We start from the raw sequence: 22,202 nt of genomic DNA, 5'->3' as shown, positions 1-22,202 counted from the left end.
ACGCAGTAGAGCACGTACGCAGTAGAAGACAAGTTGACTTCCGGTATCGGTATCGGCAAGCGGTACTAGCAAAAACAACCCACTGATCGGTTGGCTTGACGATCCACGCCTGTAATGGCCAACTAAGTAAAGTTGAAGAAAGCACTTGCAGTTTTTATAAAATGAGGTATTCGCCAATGTACTTTACAATCGTTAGGAAATAGTTTTAAAACCTCTAACTGGCGTTTATTTGAAGCGAATAAGATTTATAATCTTTAACCAAGAAATGCCATTAGGTTTACCAATGTTGTTGTTTATTTGTCCGCAATTGCTAGAAGATTTCATCTAGAAATAGTACAGTAAATTTCAAAAGTCATGCTGGTATGATGTTGTATCTTTTTATAACAAAAATAATAAACACATATTATATATTAATACAGTTCAAATAAAAATTCAAAATAACCTACAATAATAAGAAGGCTTTACGAGCATTCGATAGAAAAACTCTTCTAACGATCTTAAGGTGAATTAATCCAGGATTGTTTAGATTTTAAACGTCATGGTGTCACATTGTGGCTTTTAATTAATTATTATTATGTTGAGGCTAGTTGAGTCAGTGCACCTGAGCACTTTTACTCTCTATTAACTGCGAGGTTTTTTCAAAACCCATCTTGCGCCTTGACTAGATTATTATTTATCACTTCATCAGAATAAAGAATAATTGACCTCAGATCTGCATACCTCCCCGAGAAGCCTGTAACCATTCTGAGATTTGATAACGCAGTGTTGGCAAGTCTGTCAGATTTCGCAAATAATTTCAAGGCTCTATCCTTTATATATTCTTTGATCGGATCAATCTTGATGTCCCTGAGGATGTCATTCATTCTAATGTATCATGGAACTTTAAAAAGTCTTCTCAGAGCTTGGATTTGTGCAATTTCTAGCTGATGAATAGAAGTATTTGAAGCTTTGCTAAACGCTACACAACCATATAGAAGTGACGGACGAATTATTTGGTTATACATCAGTTTCGTGTTCTTAGCATTGAGATTTTCATTTCTAAATAGCGGTTGGAGGTAATGAAGAATTTTGGCACAGCTAATTCTTTTCAGTTGAACATGTTTAAGTCATGTGAATCGTTTGTCCAACGTGATGCCAAGATATTTAACGCTATCCTCCCAGTTTATCACCATATCACCCACTCTCACTCTCGACGGATTCTGTCTCCACTTACGTGTTATAAACAGAGCCTTAGTTTTTTCATTATTGATTTTTATTTTTCATTTCTGAAAATACTCCAGAATAAGGTTTATATGCTCTTGTAGTGTGTTGGTTATGTTGAGAGCTCATTTATCTGAGTATTGCATACACGTATCGTCAGCATATAATGCCAGAGTCGAGGGACCTAACGTTAGAATATCAGATGTATAAATGTTGTAGAGAGTGGGGGAAAGTGGCGATCCCTGAGGAACCCCTGCTTCTATAGATCGGACTGACGAGAGAGCGCTGTTGATTTTCGTGCAAAAGGACCTCCCACGTAGGAAGCTGCCAATGATCTTTGTTAGTCTGCCTGGAACACCTAGATGAGATATTTTAACTATCAGACCACCATGCCAGACCTTGTCAAAAGCTTTAGAAATATCAAAAATGATCATTTTAATTAATGCTAATGTTTAATTAATTTTCAATTTATTAAAGTAATTAATGATTCAATTAATTAATTCAATCCATTAATTATTACTAATATTATAACGGTATAATATATAATTCAAATAAAAATTCGAAATAGCCGTTGTTAAATATTTTTTAATGTCATTTTTTTCCATAATATATTCCGTAATGCATTTATTTTTCTTTGTGTCCCTGCCTTTATGCATTTTTGCATTAATACCCACCAGTTCTGGTCACATTTACATACAATATCTATGAACAGTCCTGTCAGTAATTTTTGATTTATGTACGGACACATGTTTGTTTGGTGAATCTGATGAATTCAGCTGCTCAAATATGGCATAAAAGTTAACTATTTGCATTCCAATGTATAATATTTAGTTGATATTTAAACATTTTATTAAAATTAAAATTTGCAAAAATATTAAATAAAATTTTAAAAACTTTTGTAAAATAAATGCACTGGAAAAACGAGAGGAAATAACAATTTGTGACATTTACATGACGCATTTGTATTTCAAAGATTTTTTATTCGCATTAACAGTTTTCCATGTTTCTGGTCTTTTTTGCTAAACTCAATAAAATTTTTTTGTCTTCCTTTCCAGAACTATGAAAGCCACAACGTGGCTGTGGCCGGTGTTAACTTTACTCTGCGGCGCTAAGCTTGTTTGCACAGCACAACGTGGGGTTTATCCATTCGATTATGCGGACCCGAATTTGATACAGGTGAGTGTTGGGCTTAAAGGCCTCATCGCTTTAAGCGCGCTAAGTACGTGTGAAGAGCAATCATATAGTATACCACATTTTCCCATTTTTTTTCAATATTTTTTATGACTATTTCAACAAACATGCACACTCACACACACACACACACCCATACGATTTGTCATTTGACTTAATGTGTCAATGTGGTTGTGCATTACGGGCTTATAACGCCTTAGCGTGCGAACTTGTGAACTGGCAAATAAAAGGTTTCAGTTTAGTTGGTAGCAAATTGTGTGACGTAGCAACTCGATGTGTATGAGTGAATGTGTATGAGTATATGTGCTTTGATTAAGTTGGGGGTCGTCACATAAGTTCCATGAAGATTTTTAGTAAAATTATCCAACGATATATAAACTAAACTTTTTGCATTTAATTTATCTTGAAAGCAATTTATTCTTTAAAGAAAATGCAATAAAATAAAAATTTAATAAAAATACTATTCACATATTATAACATTATACAGAGATATTGTAGTAGTCTATCAGAAACTTCTATATAGGATAAAATATTTTATTAACAAAATACTTACTACACATGGCTTGTGATTAGCAATTCACAGGAGGTGACGTAGACCTCTTGCATTAAGTGTAGGTTCATTGGTTTCTGTTTAGGGGCATAAGTGTTAAAGTCCTTTAATTTTAGCGTGTTTTGTTTATATGTATATTACCAAAAAGATAAAAAAAATAATTTTATTGCAATTAAAAAAAATGTAAAAAAAAACTTAGATAACACTAAGAATATGAGTTCTTCCTTTGTTTACATAGAGATTAAGTTTATGTATATCATTTTATTGCTATTTAAGTACTTAGCGGTAGTTTATTAAAAGTCCTTTGAGTTCAAGGATCGTAAATTAACAGTTTAAGTAATATTAATAATGAAATATGTCATTTTTGACTTATACAAAAAATAAATTTGTTCTTAAAATTTTCCACAATATTTAAGATTGTTTGACATAAATGTGCTACAGTGTAACAGCCTGTTAATGTCTTTTGAAAAATATATAAAATCAAAACTTCAATTTGTCTGTTACTTTTGACAACAGGTCTAATATATGCAATTTAATATAATATTTTTCTAATAAATTCAATTTAATATAATCCTCTTTAGTTAAAGTAAAATGCACATTTCAACTTTAAATTAACCTTAATATTATTCTGACTTAATGCTAACAGTTAGGTGGGGTTAATATTATGTGTGGAAGCTAACAATAGTTTAATATTCTTTTTTAGTTTTAATAAAGAAACAACAAAGAAACAATACAGTTTTAATATATTTCAAAATTTATTCAATAAATTAGTACAATAACTATTCATATATCAAAAATATATGTCCAAAATATAAAAAAATCCACTTAAGATAAATAATTTCCGTTTAAAAATCTAAAACAAAATAAAAACATTTGTAATATATATTGAAGGAAAGCTGATTCTCTTGCTGATTCTAGATCTCTTGCTAGCACGTGAAGATTTTTTCTGATATTCCATAGTTGCATAATTAACCCTTTTAGCATTAAAATTGTAACAATTAAACTACTAATTTCTTGGTATTGACAATTAAATTCAGAAACTATTAGTCTGACATCTGAGTTAGCCAAAACTGATTAGAGCATTGAGTAAGCAAACACTAAATAATGATTATTTACAGTAGTACAAACTTTGCCCTCTGCGGCCATGCATATATTTGGAAGAAGACTTACTGAGATTTATATGAGTAAAACTTATTAGCAACTATTATTATTAATAATTTATACATTCATTGATAGAGTATATATATAATAAATAATTGGTACCAGCCCATTGATAAAACAACAAGAAAAATTCAATATAATTTCTAGTGTAATCCACACATATTTGTAATACATATTATGGATGATTTTGGATAAGGCATATTTATTTTTCACATATAGATAGTCTTCTTACTTATATTTCGTTCGAACACTTTTCATCCAAATATTTCAATTGTTTCCATTTGATCTTATAAAAGTATTGATCTAAGGTATTTAGTGGCTCTATATGGGAATGTACAAGTGTCAGTTTTGTAGATGAGAATGGAAAGCAGTTTTAATACAAGGAAACTGATTAGGCTTTATATAAAAAATTTTTTGTAGTATTATGCCAAAAAAAAAACACTTTATTTCATAAATTTTTAATTAAAACTAAAGATTCAAACATTTTTTTAAGTTGCTTGTATTCCAAATTCTTTAACTTTGAAGTAATTTTGTTAAATGATATACTTTTTGAAGAATATTATAGTTTTTTTTTCATATGGCTTAAGCATATATTGAAACTTTTTGAATCAATTAAGTCAAAGATTAAACACTTGTCATTTCAATCGGCATTTTTGAATTCACTAAAAACTACGTACTCAACTTCTCTGTCATTTTCTACCATATAAACCAACTCGTGTAAAACTGCATCCCTTGCATTTCTTACTCCGGTAATAGCTAATAATACAAAAAAATTTAATTTATGTATAGTTCTACGTCTCTCTGAAATATAAATGTTAGCTCTCGATCTTTTGGCTGATTATATACGACGTGAAAGTACGAAGAATGCAAATTGCAATTCCATCTCGACAAACAGATGCGCATTTGAAAAAGTCATTAATATAATTAATTACTTATATAATCACAAAAAGCTTAATTGAAATTCTTTAATAGAAAAACGAGTTAAGATTTAATATTTTTTTGAGTTTTAAATTGAATTCAATTTTTAAATTAAAGGCAGCTTTAAAACATATTTGTAATTATATAAATTTTAGCTGAGTGCTATTGTATTAGGTGTTTTATTTTTATTATTTTTTTAATTTTTCTCTTATTTTTATTTCATTTGAAATCTGAACTATGCAAGCTCTCTGTTTTCAGTTGACGATTTAATATTTTGTTAGATAAAAAAATACAAATCAGTTTAACTATATCTTTAGTCATTTCTCAGTCGAATTAATTTACAATCAATTAACCATTATAAAAATTTATGTAACATTAAATTTTTTAAGTACAATTAATTTCATTTATTAATGCACATAAACTTGTGATTCAATAATATTAAACTATAGTAGGATTGGATCTTTCATCTCACAAATCATAGAGAATTTGCACAAAAAATAAACGGCATTGAGATCAATTTAAAAACTTCATAAAATGGTTTCAAATTCCCAAATGCGATTTTTGTTCTTTGAGTTCCATTCATTTCATTGACGGTTATTTAACATTTTCGAGGTTATAAGTAAAACAAATTTTCTTTTTAATTATTGGAATGTTCACTTTAAAATTATTATCCCTATTTAGCATTACATTATTAAGTTTCAATTTTGAATTCTTCCAAGTTTCACTTAACAAACTTTAAATAATTACATATTTTCAAATTTCAATTTTCAACTTAAAGATCATCTCTTAACTACCGTTTACCTAAAACGACCACACATATTGAGCTTCAGAATTACAAGGAATCTTATGTGTGACCTTCCTATCTCTACTTGTCGCCTCTGTAAATTAGGTGACAAGTATTGATCATGTATCTATCTGCTATTACAGCAGTAATTATTAGTAGTAAATTGTAAAAGCTGATAGTAAAACTCGGATGTTGCAATTTCGTAATTGCAAATTCTTGGTCTACATATAGGTTTACTGTATGAATTCAATAACTCAACCCTATAAAGCTTTTGACCCACGCCTCAACTTTCCAGCGTTTTTCTCGTTAGCAAAGGGATTGCTAAATTAGGAAATGATGAACTTCAGTGATGAATAAATAGTTAACCGTTTAGATAACTAAATATTATCACCAACTTATACTTATTACTACACCTACTTATAAATATTATCACCTACTTATTGGCTATGATTCCAAATTTTACCCCCCATTCATATTTTTATTTCTTTTGAAAATGCTTGAAAAAAATAAGAATATCAGCTAATTCGAGACTCTTCGTACGTAACTTTATTAGTATCTTCTTAAATAATAAACAATTTTCAAAATACTTAAAAAAATAAGAATATCAGCTAATTCGAGACTCTTCATACGTAACTTTATTAGTATCTTCTTAAATAATAAACAATTTTCAAAATACTTAAAAAAATAAGAATATCAACTAATTCGAGACTCTTCGTACATAACTCTATTAGTATCTTCCTAAATAATAAACAGTTTTTATAAGATGATAGATTTTTTTCGTCATTAGGCTCAAGCAAATATTGGAAATATTTGAATTCAAAATAAACAATTTGTATAGTATATATTAATATGTACGCGATACCTCAACTCCAACATATTCGCTGTTATAATAAGAACTTGAGCTAGAGCTAACGTCTACTGATGTTTCATAGGCACCACCATAGCCTCCATATTGTGGTATAGGTGCAGCTCTTGCTCTCCTTTCTGCTCTTGGATTATGAAGTTTTTGTCCTTTTGGTACTGACCGCGCTAGACTCACAGCAAAAAGCGCCATAAGTAGCGCTAATGCAAAAAGCTTCATTGCTTTTGGTTTCACGTTTCTATGAAACGTAAATCTTACCTTTTGAGTGTTTGCTATTTATATACGATACGATATTTTATCTCGATATGCATTTGTGCGTTTGAAAATGAAGTCAATATATTTAATTATTTATATAATTAAAATTGTCTTGTCTTAAATAATAAGTTATTTAGTGAAATAATTAGTTTAGACCTCAATAAGTAGTCAGTTTATTAAATATAAATACAAGCAACATGTGAATATACACATGTTTGTTAAAAGAGTAAATAGATTTTAAAAAGTTAAGAAATTAATTAATTTCATATATCTGCTTACAATCTATTTTTTCTATTTTGCAGAAGAATAATAATTTCAGACATTGTATAACGACTTTTCTAAAGTCAACAGACTAATAGTGCTACAATATTTGTCCCAGTTATCAGCAAAAGATGCATTCATAAGAGATCAATCAAAAGTGAAAAATACACAGCTGCTCTAACCAACATCTAATATATAATATAACGACGGCGACGTAGAAGTCTGCTACCCTGTGATTATAAAGTCAATGTAAACAAACTACCAATATTTCAATTTGTATTTTTTCCGAATTTTATAAAATGTTAATATGATGGATCTATTTAATTACTAGAGTGTCTTTGAGAAATAGCAAAACAAATAATGAAGTATCTACTACATAACGAAAAAGTTATGTTATAAACATCGGAATATAAATTTTTATGTGGCAACATCCCACAGATCTTTCAAAAGATAAATACGGCCTTACCAAATTTTTAAAATTGTACTTATTCGCTATACCATATATCATACCATATTACTTACTTACTTACTGTTGTCCTCTTCTGCTATTGGAGCTTAGGACCTCTATCATAGATCTAAACCTAAATCTATTGGGTGCTTCGCGGCAATTATCATTCCAGTTATAATTTGCATTATTAAGTTCTCTATCTATAGTTCTGCGCCATGTTTAAGCTGGTGCGCCAGATCTTCTAGAGCCTTGGAGGTTCCATCGGAGTGCTGTTCTTGCAATATGGTTCCATATATAAAAGACCATGGCCATGGGATTGTACTCTCTTTGTCACTACTTCTATAATAAGATACTTACATACATAATAGTATATTATGATTGTTTACAAAGGATTTTTGGCGCGCAGATATGCCGATTTAAACGTCCAGTGATTTTATTCTTACGACTCAAAATCATAAAAAAAAATATCGAGTAACTCTTTTTAAGTAACTTTATAAATTTGTATTTTATAAAATAATCAATTTTTTTTAAATATTTTATAATATATATGTAATTAGTCTCATGTAAATCTTAGATACTTTTGTATTTAAAATAAATTAATTGAATTAAAAGAAAGATTAATACATGATAATCTCTTTATCATAATAATCGTCTTTGTACAGTAATACTTATATGGGTTCTTAAAAATTTTTGGTAGCAAGCAACTATAATTATTCCAATTAAGATTTTCTCTAAGCCATTGAATTATTATAAAATGCTGAATATATTCCGTTACTAAAAAAGAAAACAGATAAGGAAAGACTTTTATATGAATACATAAATTGAATCATCTTTTGGTATAGGTGCAGCTTTTACTCCATCATAATAATACTACTGTTGTTATGAGATCTTTGCCATTCTGGTACTGCTGAAACTACATAAATTACGCGAAAAATACCATTATCACAAAATTCTTATTCCACCAATTTACAGTGATAGAGATAATTTATACAACAAGTGCAATGACTGCTTAAGAAGAATCAGCAAAAAGTGATATAACTCTAAATTTAAATAACGGAGATTAGATTTACAGTGGGTCTATGTGGAAACACGCGTTTAAGACTCAAACTTGTCAGAGTACAATGTGTCACACTTATAATCTCAAAATTATATGCGATTAAATATATAGATAAATGTTTCCAAAAACCACTGATAAAGCATATTTGGCAATATTCGACACAGCTATAGGATTTTCTTATTCCAAATAGATTTATTGTAATAAGACATAATATTTTTAATTAAAATAAAAAGTAATATACGGCTTATCCCCACGGTCATAGAAACAATAGAGCAAAAATCGTAATCCCCAGAGTAAGGTCCAATCATTCCGAATCAACAAGAAGTAAAAAATAAAAATATCCAACATCTTATATATTTAAATGAAATGAAACATATGAGTTAAAATATATAATATTTTCTTGTGATTAAAATATAAACACAGCATTTTCTATAATTGTTTTGGAATATATTTAGTTATTCTCGCACTGTCTTTCTTAATAAAATGCACTACACCTATTGCACAGCATTATATCGTTTATTCGATATCATCAAGTTTTTACTTCAAGATTCGAAGCATAAAACTTGTGTCACTTTTAGCTAGGCTGCTGTCGATAATACATCTAGCACTTTTTGGTTACTCACAGGAAGTGATCGTGAACTTTTACTCGTCTGTAACTACCAAGAACAGGAACGGCTTATCATTCTGGTCATTCTCCTCTATATCTGCATGTTAAGAACCTAAAATCTGTTACTTCATAAGGTAATATCTTGTGGATTATATACTTTTATACTGACGATGAGAAGAAAGCAATTGCTTATGGCCAACAAACAATATAAATATCAATTCAGAGAGTATGAATCTGAATGCTTACTATATTTTCCACTTAGCTTGCTTACTACTTCATCTTAAACCTTTTAAAACATTTTCTAAGGAAACAGTTTAGAAAGTAAATTGAAACTAATTTTAAATGTAATGCAATAATATAGTTTTTTCAGTTGTTTTAAGATAGAAATTTATAGATTTTTTAATTTCTTTTTAAGTTTCTTTCTAAAGATTGTGTTAAGAAACCGATTCCAGTGTCAATTAATAGTATTATTCCTACTTAACATATACAAAATTTGGGTATTTAAATTAGTCTAATTCACTGGTTCTAAATGGAGCTTTTAAAAAGTTTTTAATATCTACGAAAAAAAAACCAAATTGAAAATATTTCCATTTCATATTTTTCTTAAGAAAAGAATAAAATTGTAATAAGAGTAAAACTTTTGATTCCATAATTCCTAATTAGAAAACTTCAAAAAGTCAAAAGTTACATAAAGAATTGCAAATATACAAACTCAGGTGAGTTTCTTTTGTATTCCTTTTTTTGTCCTATGAATGTTAATGCTTCTCTTACCACATCCCTAAACGCTCCTGACTTTGAATAGCATAGAACAATGCAAAAAACTTTTCCTTTTCCAAAAAAAGGAAAAAATATTTTCACGAAATTATATGAATTGTATCTCACGCTACTTATGAAACAACAAACAAACAAAAAGACTTTTTCGTATTGGTGAAAAAGGACTTAATTTTTTCCCATAATCAAAGTAAATGACAATTTAACTGAAGTTTGAAAATATTTGGAAAATGTTACGATAGTTTTGGTTCGCTTCTTCAATCATGACTTAATTTGGCTCTGTTAAATTAGTCATGTATTCTTAAAAGGTATTTGCAATTGGCATAAATTGATTCAATTGCTTTGCAGTTTTTCTAATCTAATTTTCTAAAAATATTTTATTTAATGAATTAACTATCACGAAATATATATAAAATATATTATAATAGAGAATGTTTATATTGTGGAGACACCCCAACAAAAATGAAAATTTATAAATGAGTAATATTCCATTCAATAGTATACATATGTTAATCCTATGTCTGTGGGATTTCATTACAAGAAATAAAATTTCTAAGCGCATCCTGACTGGTAAGCCAACTGGATAATAAGTCATAACACAATAATTTGAAAACAGATTCAATACTTGATTCGATACTCTCACAGAATTACGTTTAAAAAGCTGTTAATCACAATATATAGTAAATGCCATGGTAGAAGCCTTTACAGATATAAGCACTCTTAATTTATTTTATAAAAACTTATAACTTTAAACTTCTCAATCGATTTATTCCTAATACAAGTCGGTTACTAATTGTACTGATGTCTGTTGAACAATAAGTAATATAATGTAATGTTGAGCCTTTTCCGAGTTAGTGCATCTGGGCACTTTTACTCTTTGATAGCTGGGGAATTTCTGCAGAGTCTCACCCCTCTCACCGACTGATATTAGTATTCCTCATAATCTTTGTGATTATTCAGTGACTGATCTAAGATCTGCGTACCGCCCCGTGCGGTTAGTGATTATTCTGAGATTAGATAATGTTAAGTCAAGACAACCTGTCTGTTTTCGCATATAGCTTCAGAGCTCTACATAAGGGATTATGCATTTTTGGACCGGATCTATTTTAAGGTCTCTTAGCAAGTCATTAGTGCGGATATACCATGGCACTTTGAAGAGCCTTCTGGAAGCCTGGCTTTGAGCAACTTGTAGCGCAATACAATAAGTAATAAAATAAGAGTCTTCTTGGTTAAAAGAATATGGATAACTAGTCTATGTAGTTCTATATAAAGTCTTTTTTCCACTGCCTTTAAAATTTTGTTATTTCTTCTACATATATTATTAATATATTTGTTTTGATTTTTTTATTTTAGGATGATTACTTACTTGAAAAACGAAATAAACCATCATTATCGATTGTAAATCCATTGGATGTACTTAGGCAACGATTATTATTGGAAATTGCACGAAGACAAATGAAAGAAAATACTAGACAGGTAAGTAAAATTTTTATATTTTATTATTTATTTTGCAATATTTTATTTGAAAGTATTTACTTTTTTCTATTACCATACAATTGTAATCCTCACCCATTGCAATATATGTATAGACATTTATCTATACGCATATTAAAATTTTATTATTTTTATAAGTTATAAGTTAATTATAATACATTATTTAAACTTCTATTTCTCATTGTATCTCATTAACCTTTATGTGCTCGGGATATTTTTCCTACGTTGCCGGTCGGAAGTCTACATTTGTAGCAAGCAAGTATGTTATGAAGAAATCTAGACCAACATATTAAAAAAACACTTTTAGGCAGATTATTTTACTTTTACAGACAATTGTACATATTTATTATGAAAATTATTATACAAAATTTGGGTAAAAAAGGTTGTAAGTAGCTTTTGAGGAACAACATTCACCCAAAGAATATGTGACTGTTTGTACGTCACACACTGATTTTTATGCACCAACTGCAAATATTTCGCGTAGTTTTTCTCTTTCAAATGTTAATCTCTTCCACAATAGTTACCTGATTTGCATTTGAGTTCTTTCCAGTATAAACCTCACTATTGAGAGGATAAAACGACTTCGCATCACAAGCGAACCAAACTTTTGGATGGAATATAATGGGTAAATCTAGTCTATCACGATATGTAAATAGATGCTTATTTACTGTTACTTCTCCGGAAGATTGGTAGTACATACGGAGATGGCTATTCATCTCAGCCTACAATTCAGAGATGAGAGCAGCCTTATCAATAACAAGTCAGCTCTAGTACGGTGAATGTCAAACCGAATAAAATGTAAAATTTCTTTGAAATGGGTTTTTACATTGTTGCACGGTAATAACAAACTGCTTCCTTACTCCACAACATATTCGTATCCTCGTCGCTTGATTTGGTTACACCACCTAGCACTAGAAGCTCAATTAACGATTATGATTTCATGCCGGTTACAGTATTCCACATTCTCTCCTTTGCATTAGGGTTTTTTTCATTCCCTATTTGAAAAGTTTTCCTGGCTTTTTAGTTTGTTCCTCTCAAAATTTATTCAAGTATCGAATACGGTGTACAAAATTAGACCTTTAGTCGCTCGAATTGGACCAACAGTAGTGTCATGAAACACATTGTGAGCAGTAGTGTTACCTACTTGATTAGGTATAGTTTTGAACCAGACAGTATTATCTCTTGACACAAATGTATCAAGATGCTGCATAACGACCGATGTCTCTTTGACATTCATCACATAATCAAAATTTATTTCGAATAATATACCTTATTCTTGCTCATATTTCTGAATCACCAAGTATCATTTCATTCTCGGCGTCAGATTCTTTAGAATAGAAACCAATCGCAACACTTACAGCACCAACAAAAACATTGCTTGAGCTGGAACATGTATGATGGTCAAGCGGTACATGATCATCAAACCATTCATCGCTAAAAACTAGTCCTCCTCTTCCTCCTCATCAATCACGCTCAGTAATATGTCAATATATTGTCGCCATTCTTTTTTCATAAGCCACTTCCAAAAAAAGGAAAACCTGCAAACACACTTACTGTTTAACAACTCATAGTGGCCGAGTTGAAGCACGTTCAATCATATTTTCCAATATTCTCATTTTATTTTACTGCTCTAAGTTTCAAATAAACTATTTCATTACCAAATTTACCAATCGAAAGCGGATCGAAAGCATTACATTGTAATCAGATTGAGCATAAGCAGAAAATTGATTACAGCAGTATGAACTGCGCTTCCTAATCCTCCTACTGTTGCGATCTAAACCATAAAATCATGCATATAAGTACAAATATGCAGCACAAGTATGTACAAGTAAACAGAGAATAAAATAAATTACAAAGGAACATGTTTCTGCATGTTGGAACTAAAAAATATTGAGCTACATAGATATTTAATATGAATTTTTATATAAATTATATGGTGACTACAAATGTAGACTACCGGCCAGGAGGTGATCATTTTGAAAAGTTGGGTCTAGGGCTTAAATAAATTATTGTTTTGATGTTGTTAAGTTTAAAATTAACTTAAAATTGATTTTTAGGAAACTACTAAAAATCTCGCACCCTGTCATTGTGCAAAATTCGTTTTTATAAGACTTTTTCGCACAAAATGCTACAAATGTAGACTACCAAGCACATAAAGGTTAAATTCACTGGCTACTACGGGCTCATGGTATACATTGTGACCGAAAAGCTTTCGCAAATTCTCATTAAAATTCGCGCTGTTGTATTTTTCGATATTTTAGTTTATTAGTTTGGCAGCACGTCCCTAATTACTATGCCCAAAAATAGGCGCGATCTGTCGGACAGTTCGTTTACGGCAGCTGTTGAAACCAGTTCACCTCAGTAGTGCGTTGCGAAAAAAACAATGGAAAAAAATATTGAACAAAGAGTTTGCATCAAATTTTGTTTTTCGAACGAAATTTCGTGTGCAGAATCGTTGCGAATGCTACAAAAGGCTTATGGGGAATCAGTTTTATCGAAAACTCAAGTTTATGAGTGGTACAAAGCCTTTCAGGACTGTCGTACGACCGTCGAAGACATGCCGCGTTCTGGACGACCTTCGACCTCTACCACCGACGAAAACATTGAAAAGGCAAAGGAAATCGTGTTCAAAAATCCTCATGTGAGTGTTAGAGAGATAGCACGAGAGCTAGGCATCGGTCGTGAGATGGCTCGTTTGATTTTGGTGGACAATTTGTGTATGCGACGTGTCAACGCCCGGCTTGTTCCGATTCACCTCAATTTGTTCAACATTATCAACGATTTTAAGGCCAAACATTCAATAAATACCATCGAACAGCCACCGTATTCACCTGATCTTGCACCGTGTGACTTTTTCCTGTTTCCCAACCTCAAATTACCACTCAGAGGAACGCGTTTTGAATCCATAGAAGACGTAAAACAGAATTCGCAGAGGGAACTCAAAGCCATACCGGAAAGCGCCTATAAAAAATGTTTTTATGATTGGAAGAAACGTTGGCATTTGTGTATCGCTTCTAATGGAGCATATTTTGAAGGAGATAAAATAAATATTGATGAAGATTAAGAATTTTGCGTTTTATTTAAAATTTTCCGGAAACTTTTCGGTCACAATGTATTATGCAGTATTTCACAGATCATGGAACGCCATAACAAGGATTTGAAAGATTGTGATTTTCCTGGCGCAGCGATTTTTACAATAGGTCAGCGGTCACTTTTAAGTTTCCTATCGCACTCTTCACTTTTTCCGATATTCTTGTTTCAGGTTTAAGAACTTTGGGATTTATGGCTTCTCAATTATTTAGATTTATTTAAAATTGATACAGCTTATTTAAGTACTCGATTTTTTAATCTTCTGTGACTTATCAATTATGGACATTCAAGACGAACTTTAAATTGCTTTACAAATTCCAATAATGCAACTGATTTTGAATACTTGTACAGTAAAACTTCTTTAATTTACAATTTTTTCGTTTTGAGAAGTGAATTAAAACCATGCCCATCTTCTAAATTGAGTTATACTAAAAATGAAAATATTCCATATGGAAGACACAAATATTCGGAATTTCTGTCTGTGAGCGTGTGTAAATTTAATATTTTACAAATCATTTAATTTATTATAATAGTATTAATAATATTGTGAAAATGTTTTTTATTTTGTGTAAACTACTATATAACACTCAGATAGTATGAGTCTTGTACATTGGTGTACATTCCATTTCTTAACCGAAAAATTGAAAAGAATATGTCCATGTGATTTTTGGCTGTATCTAGAGTTACACTGTTTACTCTTTGTAAATTGTTTACTCTCTGTAAACAGTGTAACTAGAGTACTTGCATATGTATCTTGTATAAATATAAATAATAAATATTTTAAATCTGGATATGTCAATAAGCCTGAAAAATAATTACTTTTTATATATATTTTTAAAAGTATTTTGCTTTTCGGGTGTAAAATACATTTTTTTTAATTTTAGTAAAAGATATTTGATAAAAAATTTCAAATTATTTTTCAATTTTCTTTTTTAATTTGCATTTATTATACAGTCAATTGGGCAGATTCGAAATTTTTTACGATAATGTTGAAAAAAATAATGGCTATAGAACGTAAACACTATCGAAAAAAATTTAACATTGCAAAAACTTTATGAAAGGAATGAAAAATGTCATAAATAATATGGGTTTTTCTATACTAAGTTCGATAGCTGAAAATAATATATTTATGCCCGAAATATGTGTATGATTCGGAATATTCTATTTTTTTTTAACATTGTATTAGAGTAATCACTTTATCTTGGAATCTCGTTGCAAGCTGCATGAAATGCACAGATTGCGCGAAAATCTGCAATAGACAACCACAAACTACACGCACTAAGTTTCTTGCAATGGCTTGAAATCTTACTACACCTAAACCCATGTATATATGATTGCAACGAAATAAAAAATAAAAAAAACAGCTGTTTTAACATCTGTTGTTCCTCATGTGGATGTGGTATGCTGCAAAAATAGCTGTTTCATTTTGATGTTGCAATGCTGCAACAGATGCGTTCTCGCATTCTTGCAATTTTAGTATAGCATTCTTGCATTTCGTGCACCTTGAAATGATTTTGCAAGACAGAGTCAATACCCCTTTTGATAACAAACAAAGTAAACAGTAGTGTAGCTAGGATTAGGGGATGTATGTCTCATTTGACAATATAATCTACAGATAATATACAGTAAAATCATTTTCACCCCTATCCCTTGCACAAACAAGGGATTACAAGGGATGCCACTTAAAGTAGCGTAGTCTGACTCAATACTGATAGTAGCAATAACCAGATACTGTCTAACAGAAAGTCCTACTCATATCATGTGTATAAATGTATTACCTCTGAATTTGTGTCGAAACTGCTATTTTATGGTCCTGCTCTTGCAACTTCAATAGACAACACACAAATCAGCGATCCTTTTTAATTCCTGAAAAGCCTGATTGGAAAGTCCTTTTGCAAACTTTATTGCAAAGATCTAGTAAAAAACTGTGTCGATGTGTAGAACAGAAGTTATTAATTGCTCCGATTTAAATAAACTTGGATGTCTTAACGAAAAGAGGTGCAAAGTTTTGCTGAATGAGAAATTTAATAACGACCAAAAATAAAAAGAATTAAATCAAAATATTTATAAACTGAAATCTGCAAAAACGTATCGAATTTTTTTTACTTCAACAAAATCGCGTATTTTTCTTTAGGCATTTCACATTCCACTTTTTACTGTTAACTGAGAACTGAAAACTTTTTTAAAGGATTCGTTACTTTGCAGAGAAATCAAAGTACTTTATATGCGGATAAAATTTCTCACAATCACATCATGAAAACATTTTTTTACAAATAAATGACGGAAGGAGCGCATTACATTACAGTACATATCTTTTCTTATTTTTCCACAAGAATTTGTCGCAGCAAGCGTCATGAATTGATTTGTCATCTTGTCAAGTACGCAGATTAAACTTGTGATATCATAAAAGTTTGCAAAACGGTATTCAGCCGCGCTTATTTCACAGATTAAAATTGTGAAATGTTTACTGAAGAAATTTAATAACGACGTCTTCCTTTTAAGTCGCAAAGCATATGTAAACCCACACGAATCCTCAAAATTACAATGAAAAAAGAGACAATATTGTTGTGTTTCTTTACTGTTTTTTATATTTAATTTCAAATTTATACAATATATAATTTAAAAGAAATTAACTTTTTGTGATAGAAAAAATGACGGAATAAAGATTTTTGTATTGTAACTTTATGTTAAATCAACAAAAAATTATTCAATTTATATTCTTGTCATCGATAATTGAATTGCCTTCTATCATTTCCTACATAAAAAGATTGTTAACGATGTCCCTACTAAGATACTTCATTATTACTAAAAATATATGTGATAAATGTATCAGAAAAGTACGGGGTACTGAGAATGAATTAATATTATTTGTAATTGAAATATATAAATATATTAAAAAACTTGGATTTAAATGTATCTACATATAATTCACATATTTCATAAATACCATAAGGACCATATAGAGTAATATCGTACTATTATTGAAAATTAATATAAAAAACTTAAAGCAAATATGATCTATCTATGATAGAATAAATAACATATAATATTAAATATTATTAATATTAATTTTAATATTAATTACTCAAAGGTAATTACTTAGCCGAAGACCTTATGGGCATAGCGCTGTAAATCAGATGTTGTACTCGGTTGGGATTATATGATCCCAATCACATGTATTACGGAAAAGCCCTAAAAACCGTGATTTAAAAAGCATGGTACCAAAATACAACAAAATAAATGTATTCACAACTAAATTAAAGGCAAAGGTAGGAGTAGAAGCTGATGTCTATTGATCATTAGGATGCCGTTTAAACTTCTCGATTTCTGCAGAATTTTATCTGTTAAAACGGCAGCAGCAGAGCTCATGTAAGTGGATAAAACGATAAGCAGCTATTAAAGCAATTAAATCATACTGATAATCATGAAAAGATATTCTAGAATGCAAGAAAGCTATAGCTAGACTAGCCTGCAGCTACAGACTATATATGTACTGGGTTCATGGTCATAGAAAAGCACAGTTGATGCTATTGTTAAAACTTGCGTAAGACTTTCAGATGACCATACATGCGATGTACTTAGACCTCTGAAACAGATATATAAGCTCATAGACGAGCGCATGACAAGGAGAGCAAAGGAAAAGTGATAAAATTTAATCACCTGTAGAATAGCTAGGATCAAATATAGACATATATACAACGAAAAATACGCTGAAGATGTTATATCGTTTGGCCGAAGAAACTGTAGAACATTAATTAGTATGTTGACCGGTCAATGTTTTGTCGCATCACACGCGCACAAACTAAACTTAATTTGCCGTAATGCCGGATAATAAATTTTGTTCTCATAATAATTAAACCATCAAAGACGCTTTTAAGTTACTTAAGCTATGACCTTGTAGTACCTTTTGTCTGCAAAACAGGTATTGAAAATATTTTTGAAATACATCAAAAACGACTGAAACATCAAAATTTAGACAGTTTTTTATCGGCAATAATACAGTATCTAATAAAGCCACAGTGGTAAATTCTTATCTTATCAAATTCTTATCATTGGTCTTAGCAACCATTCGTCATATTTATCTGAATTAAAACATCTAGTTATTTTCTAAACCAAAACTAAAGACAAAAATAAATCGTTTTAATACTATCCCCATCATCCAAAATCATACGAAATACTAAACACGAAAAATGTATTATTTTTATCAATTATCCGCCGTATTATCTGATTAAGCTCTATACGACTTCTGGCTATTTTCCAAATCAAAAATTGACTATTGAAACAAACCACTTCATTATCATTCCTATCATCCAAAATAGCGCTTTGCTGACTCGGAAGAAGATTATTTTGAATAAACAAAAATAAAAAACCATTATAATAAACACTTCGTTTTTATATCTTTCGTAGTAAAGTTTTATCATATCTGGAGGGTTGAAGAACTGTACTGAATAACAAATCAAACAATAACAAAGGACAAATAACAATAGGTGTAAATATAAGAGAATAAGCCACACACCGTATGACGCAAACCGTATGACGAAATTCTATAAGCAGCTTTGATATGAAATGGTCAGAATTCTTAGCTGTAGTGCAGATATTATAGAAAAATTTAAATCATTCAAAGATTCAAATCAGAAATGGAGTTGGGCATGTAGCAAAATTTTCTAAAATTATCTATGTAAACTCCTGATAGAAGTATCGGGTTAATAATAACATAACTCAACCTTAACATATTATGCACAAAATATAATACTAAATTAACATTTTTTCTAAAAAACTGAAATACAACAAACTTTCCTTACCATTTTTCTAAAAACTATTCTTTTAACCCTTTCTTAATAAATTCATAACCCTCTCGGTTCGTCTTCGAGTTCGTTTTTGAATAAAAAGCATACAAACCTGTTGTAAAGCCTTTAAGGTCTATTAAAATTTATGTCTCAGACTAAATTCAATTTTATTTGACAATTTTATTTGTGTTTTAGTGAAAATATACGAATTTAATTCCCTCACTGTCAAATAAACACCTTCTTTAAAGGAAAATTGATTGAAATTTCGGTCAGGTACTATTTACCATAAAAAGCCAAAACAAAGTTTATTAACTTGATCAACTTCTGGGGCAATAAATACAAAAATAGTCACAAAACATAAAATGTACTTTTTTTTGAATAATCTAAATTTCCGGAAAAACACTAACATTTTCATGAGAGTTTTTTTTTATTTTGTCGAAACTTTTCATTTCGTGCTGATGCAACTTTTTTTTATATGGAAATATTTTTACTATTTTAAATTTAATTAAATTTTCAGGTTGAACTAAATCGCGCCATTTTGAAAAATGTTGGTAAACGCATACCTGCCACAAGGCGTTACCAGATGTCATTGGCACAGGAGCGTCAATTGCAGCGGCAACTGCAGCAAGAACAGTTGCAGCAAAACTATCCAAGTCAATTGGACTATGTACCCATCTCCTTTTTAGAGTTCTTACAACGACCCGTATACGAAGCACTTGTTGATGAGAAGAAATTCCCTAACATGGGCAAAACTGAAAGTCAAGTAAACGGAAACGAAATTGGTAATGAAACAAATCATGAGAAAAACAATGGCGTTCCAAGGACATCCAATGCAGTGGGCAAGGAAAATAGGCATCGTGATGGCAATAGCAATGGCAATGACAATGGTATTGTCAATGGAAGTGGCACTGGCAGTTTGGCTAATGATATGAGTAACAGTATGGGAAACAATGCCAACATGGGCATATCTGCAAGTGGACTGGTATTGGATTTACTTGGCGATGAAGAGGACGAGTACGAAAATATGCCAACCAACACAAATGATGGCTATCAGTTGCGCTACCTTTACCGCATGCATAGGAATAGATATGCGCACAAATAAACAAACAACAATTGAAATATAAAGCAAAAAAAAATAAATTTGCTGTACTAAACTTAAAGTTTGTGTTAAACAGCAAAATAAAAATAAATTATTTTATTATTTAATATTAAATAATTTAAATTTTTAAATATTTCTTTTGTTGAAGTTTTAACATTAAACGACAAAGTGAATCGCTAACGAATTATTGTATTGGCTCTGAAAATATGCTTGATATGTGTAGATATAGACTTCATTACATATGGCTATATATGCACGAATCCGACTCTCATACTAAGTAACTTTAATTTACAAATCCTTAAAAGAAAACGTAGTGAATTTTAAATGGCGTTCTTGTTGTAGTTTAAATAAAATAAAACAAACAAACTCAATATAATAAATATAATTAAAATATATATATTATAAATCCCTACCTATATGGTTAGCATAACTACTAAATATATTTTTTATTTTTGTAATTTAAATAACTAATAACAATTAAGATTTTTAATTCAATTTCATAATTTAATTAGGAAATACCAAACCATAATTGTCTATAACAAATAATTACAATTTTAAAATTATAAGAGAAACTAATAAATAAAAACGAAATGAGAACATGACGAATATGTAAGAAAGTACCTTCAAAAAATATGATTTTTAGTTCCTTCTAAAGTGAAATCAAAATTATAGGTAAAACTTTTAAAATATAAAAATAGGTCAGTTCTTAAATATCCGCGGGCGGACTAAAGTGTTTTTTTTTTGTAACAAATGCAAACAGCATATACTATATACAAAGAATTATGTTTAAGATAAATATTCTATATATATATTAATTTATGCTATTTATTTACTGATAAATATTTTACACATCCAACTAAATTTTAGTAACAAGCTTATGTGATCGAATTTCGAAAAAAAACCCCATTTAAAACCACAAAGAACCTCTATTACAATTTTTAATCGTTAAAAAAAAATTAAATCGTTTATAAAAATGTTATTAAAAATTCAAAAATTTAACAATTATTCTATACACTCAAATTCTTAATTAAAAATAAATATTTTATTATAATTACTCCATTACTCATTATTGACTACTCAAGAGAACTTGTAAAATAAATAAAAAAAAAAAAATTAATAGATTATTTAGACTAAAGAAATATTTAAATAAAAAAAATTTTATTTGATTCTTATGTTCAAATTATGTTTAAAACGTACATATATATAATTTATTTTATATATTAATTTTATATTAATTTATATACGAATATACATGAAAATCTGTTTTTTTCACTATTATTGATATTGGTCCACTTTTTTTATGACAATTTATTATCTCGTGTTTATTTATTAAATGAATATCTATGACGAAATTATTTTTTTTTGACCCAATATATATAAGTTATTGAAACACATTTGTCTTTGAGAGAATCATTCCAACAGTTTTATTGAAGTGAAAAAATAAATATTTTGCCTCTCTAAACTTACACTACATTAAATAGTAATATAATACAGGATTAGGCTAACAATTTTTTAATAATAGTAATAATTAATAGATTCTTTTTCGATATTAGCTCCAAATGTTTATGCTATAATTTTTTAACTAAGCTATACCCCACACCCAATAAAATTTTTTTAACTGATTTTATTTAATCATTCTATAATTATTTTTTACTACCTATTGTAAA

The 22,202-nt window shown here is 29.6% G+C and overlaps 1 protein-coding gene across 1 annotated transcript in view; it reads left to right on the top strand.

The window, feature by feature from the left end:
* The window catches only part of LOC119685852 (putative uncharacterized protein DDB_G0286901), a 59,896-nt gene extending 39,347 nt beyond the window's left edge, over positions 1-20,549 (top strand). Inside the window, exons 2-4 of the mRNA XM_038100248.1 lie at positions 2,256-2,376; positions 11,419-11,541; positions 19,954-20,549. Of these exons, the coding sequence (XP_037956176.1) occupies positions 2,260-2,376; positions 11,419-11,541; positions 19,954-20,538 (825 nt within the window). The 5' untranslated portion in view covers positions 2,256-2,259 and the 3' untranslated portion in view covers positions 20,539-20,549. The remainder of the gene's footprint in view (positions 1-2,255; positions 2,377-11,418; positions 11,542-19,953) is intronic.
* The last annotated feature ends 1,653 nt before the right edge of the window (positions 20,550-22,202 follow it).

Source organism: Teleopsis dalmanni, chromosome 2, assembly GCF_002237135.1.
Source record: "Teleopsis dalmanni isolate 2A chromosome 2, ASM223713v2, whole genome shotgun sequence".
NCBI classification, from domain to species: domain Eukaryota; kingdom Metazoa; phylum Arthropoda; class Insecta; order Diptera; family Diopsidae; genus Teleopsis; species Teleopsis dalmanni.
The sequence above is the reverse complement of the archived record's forward strand: the minus strand, read 5'-3'. Positions and strand labels throughout refer to the sequence as shown.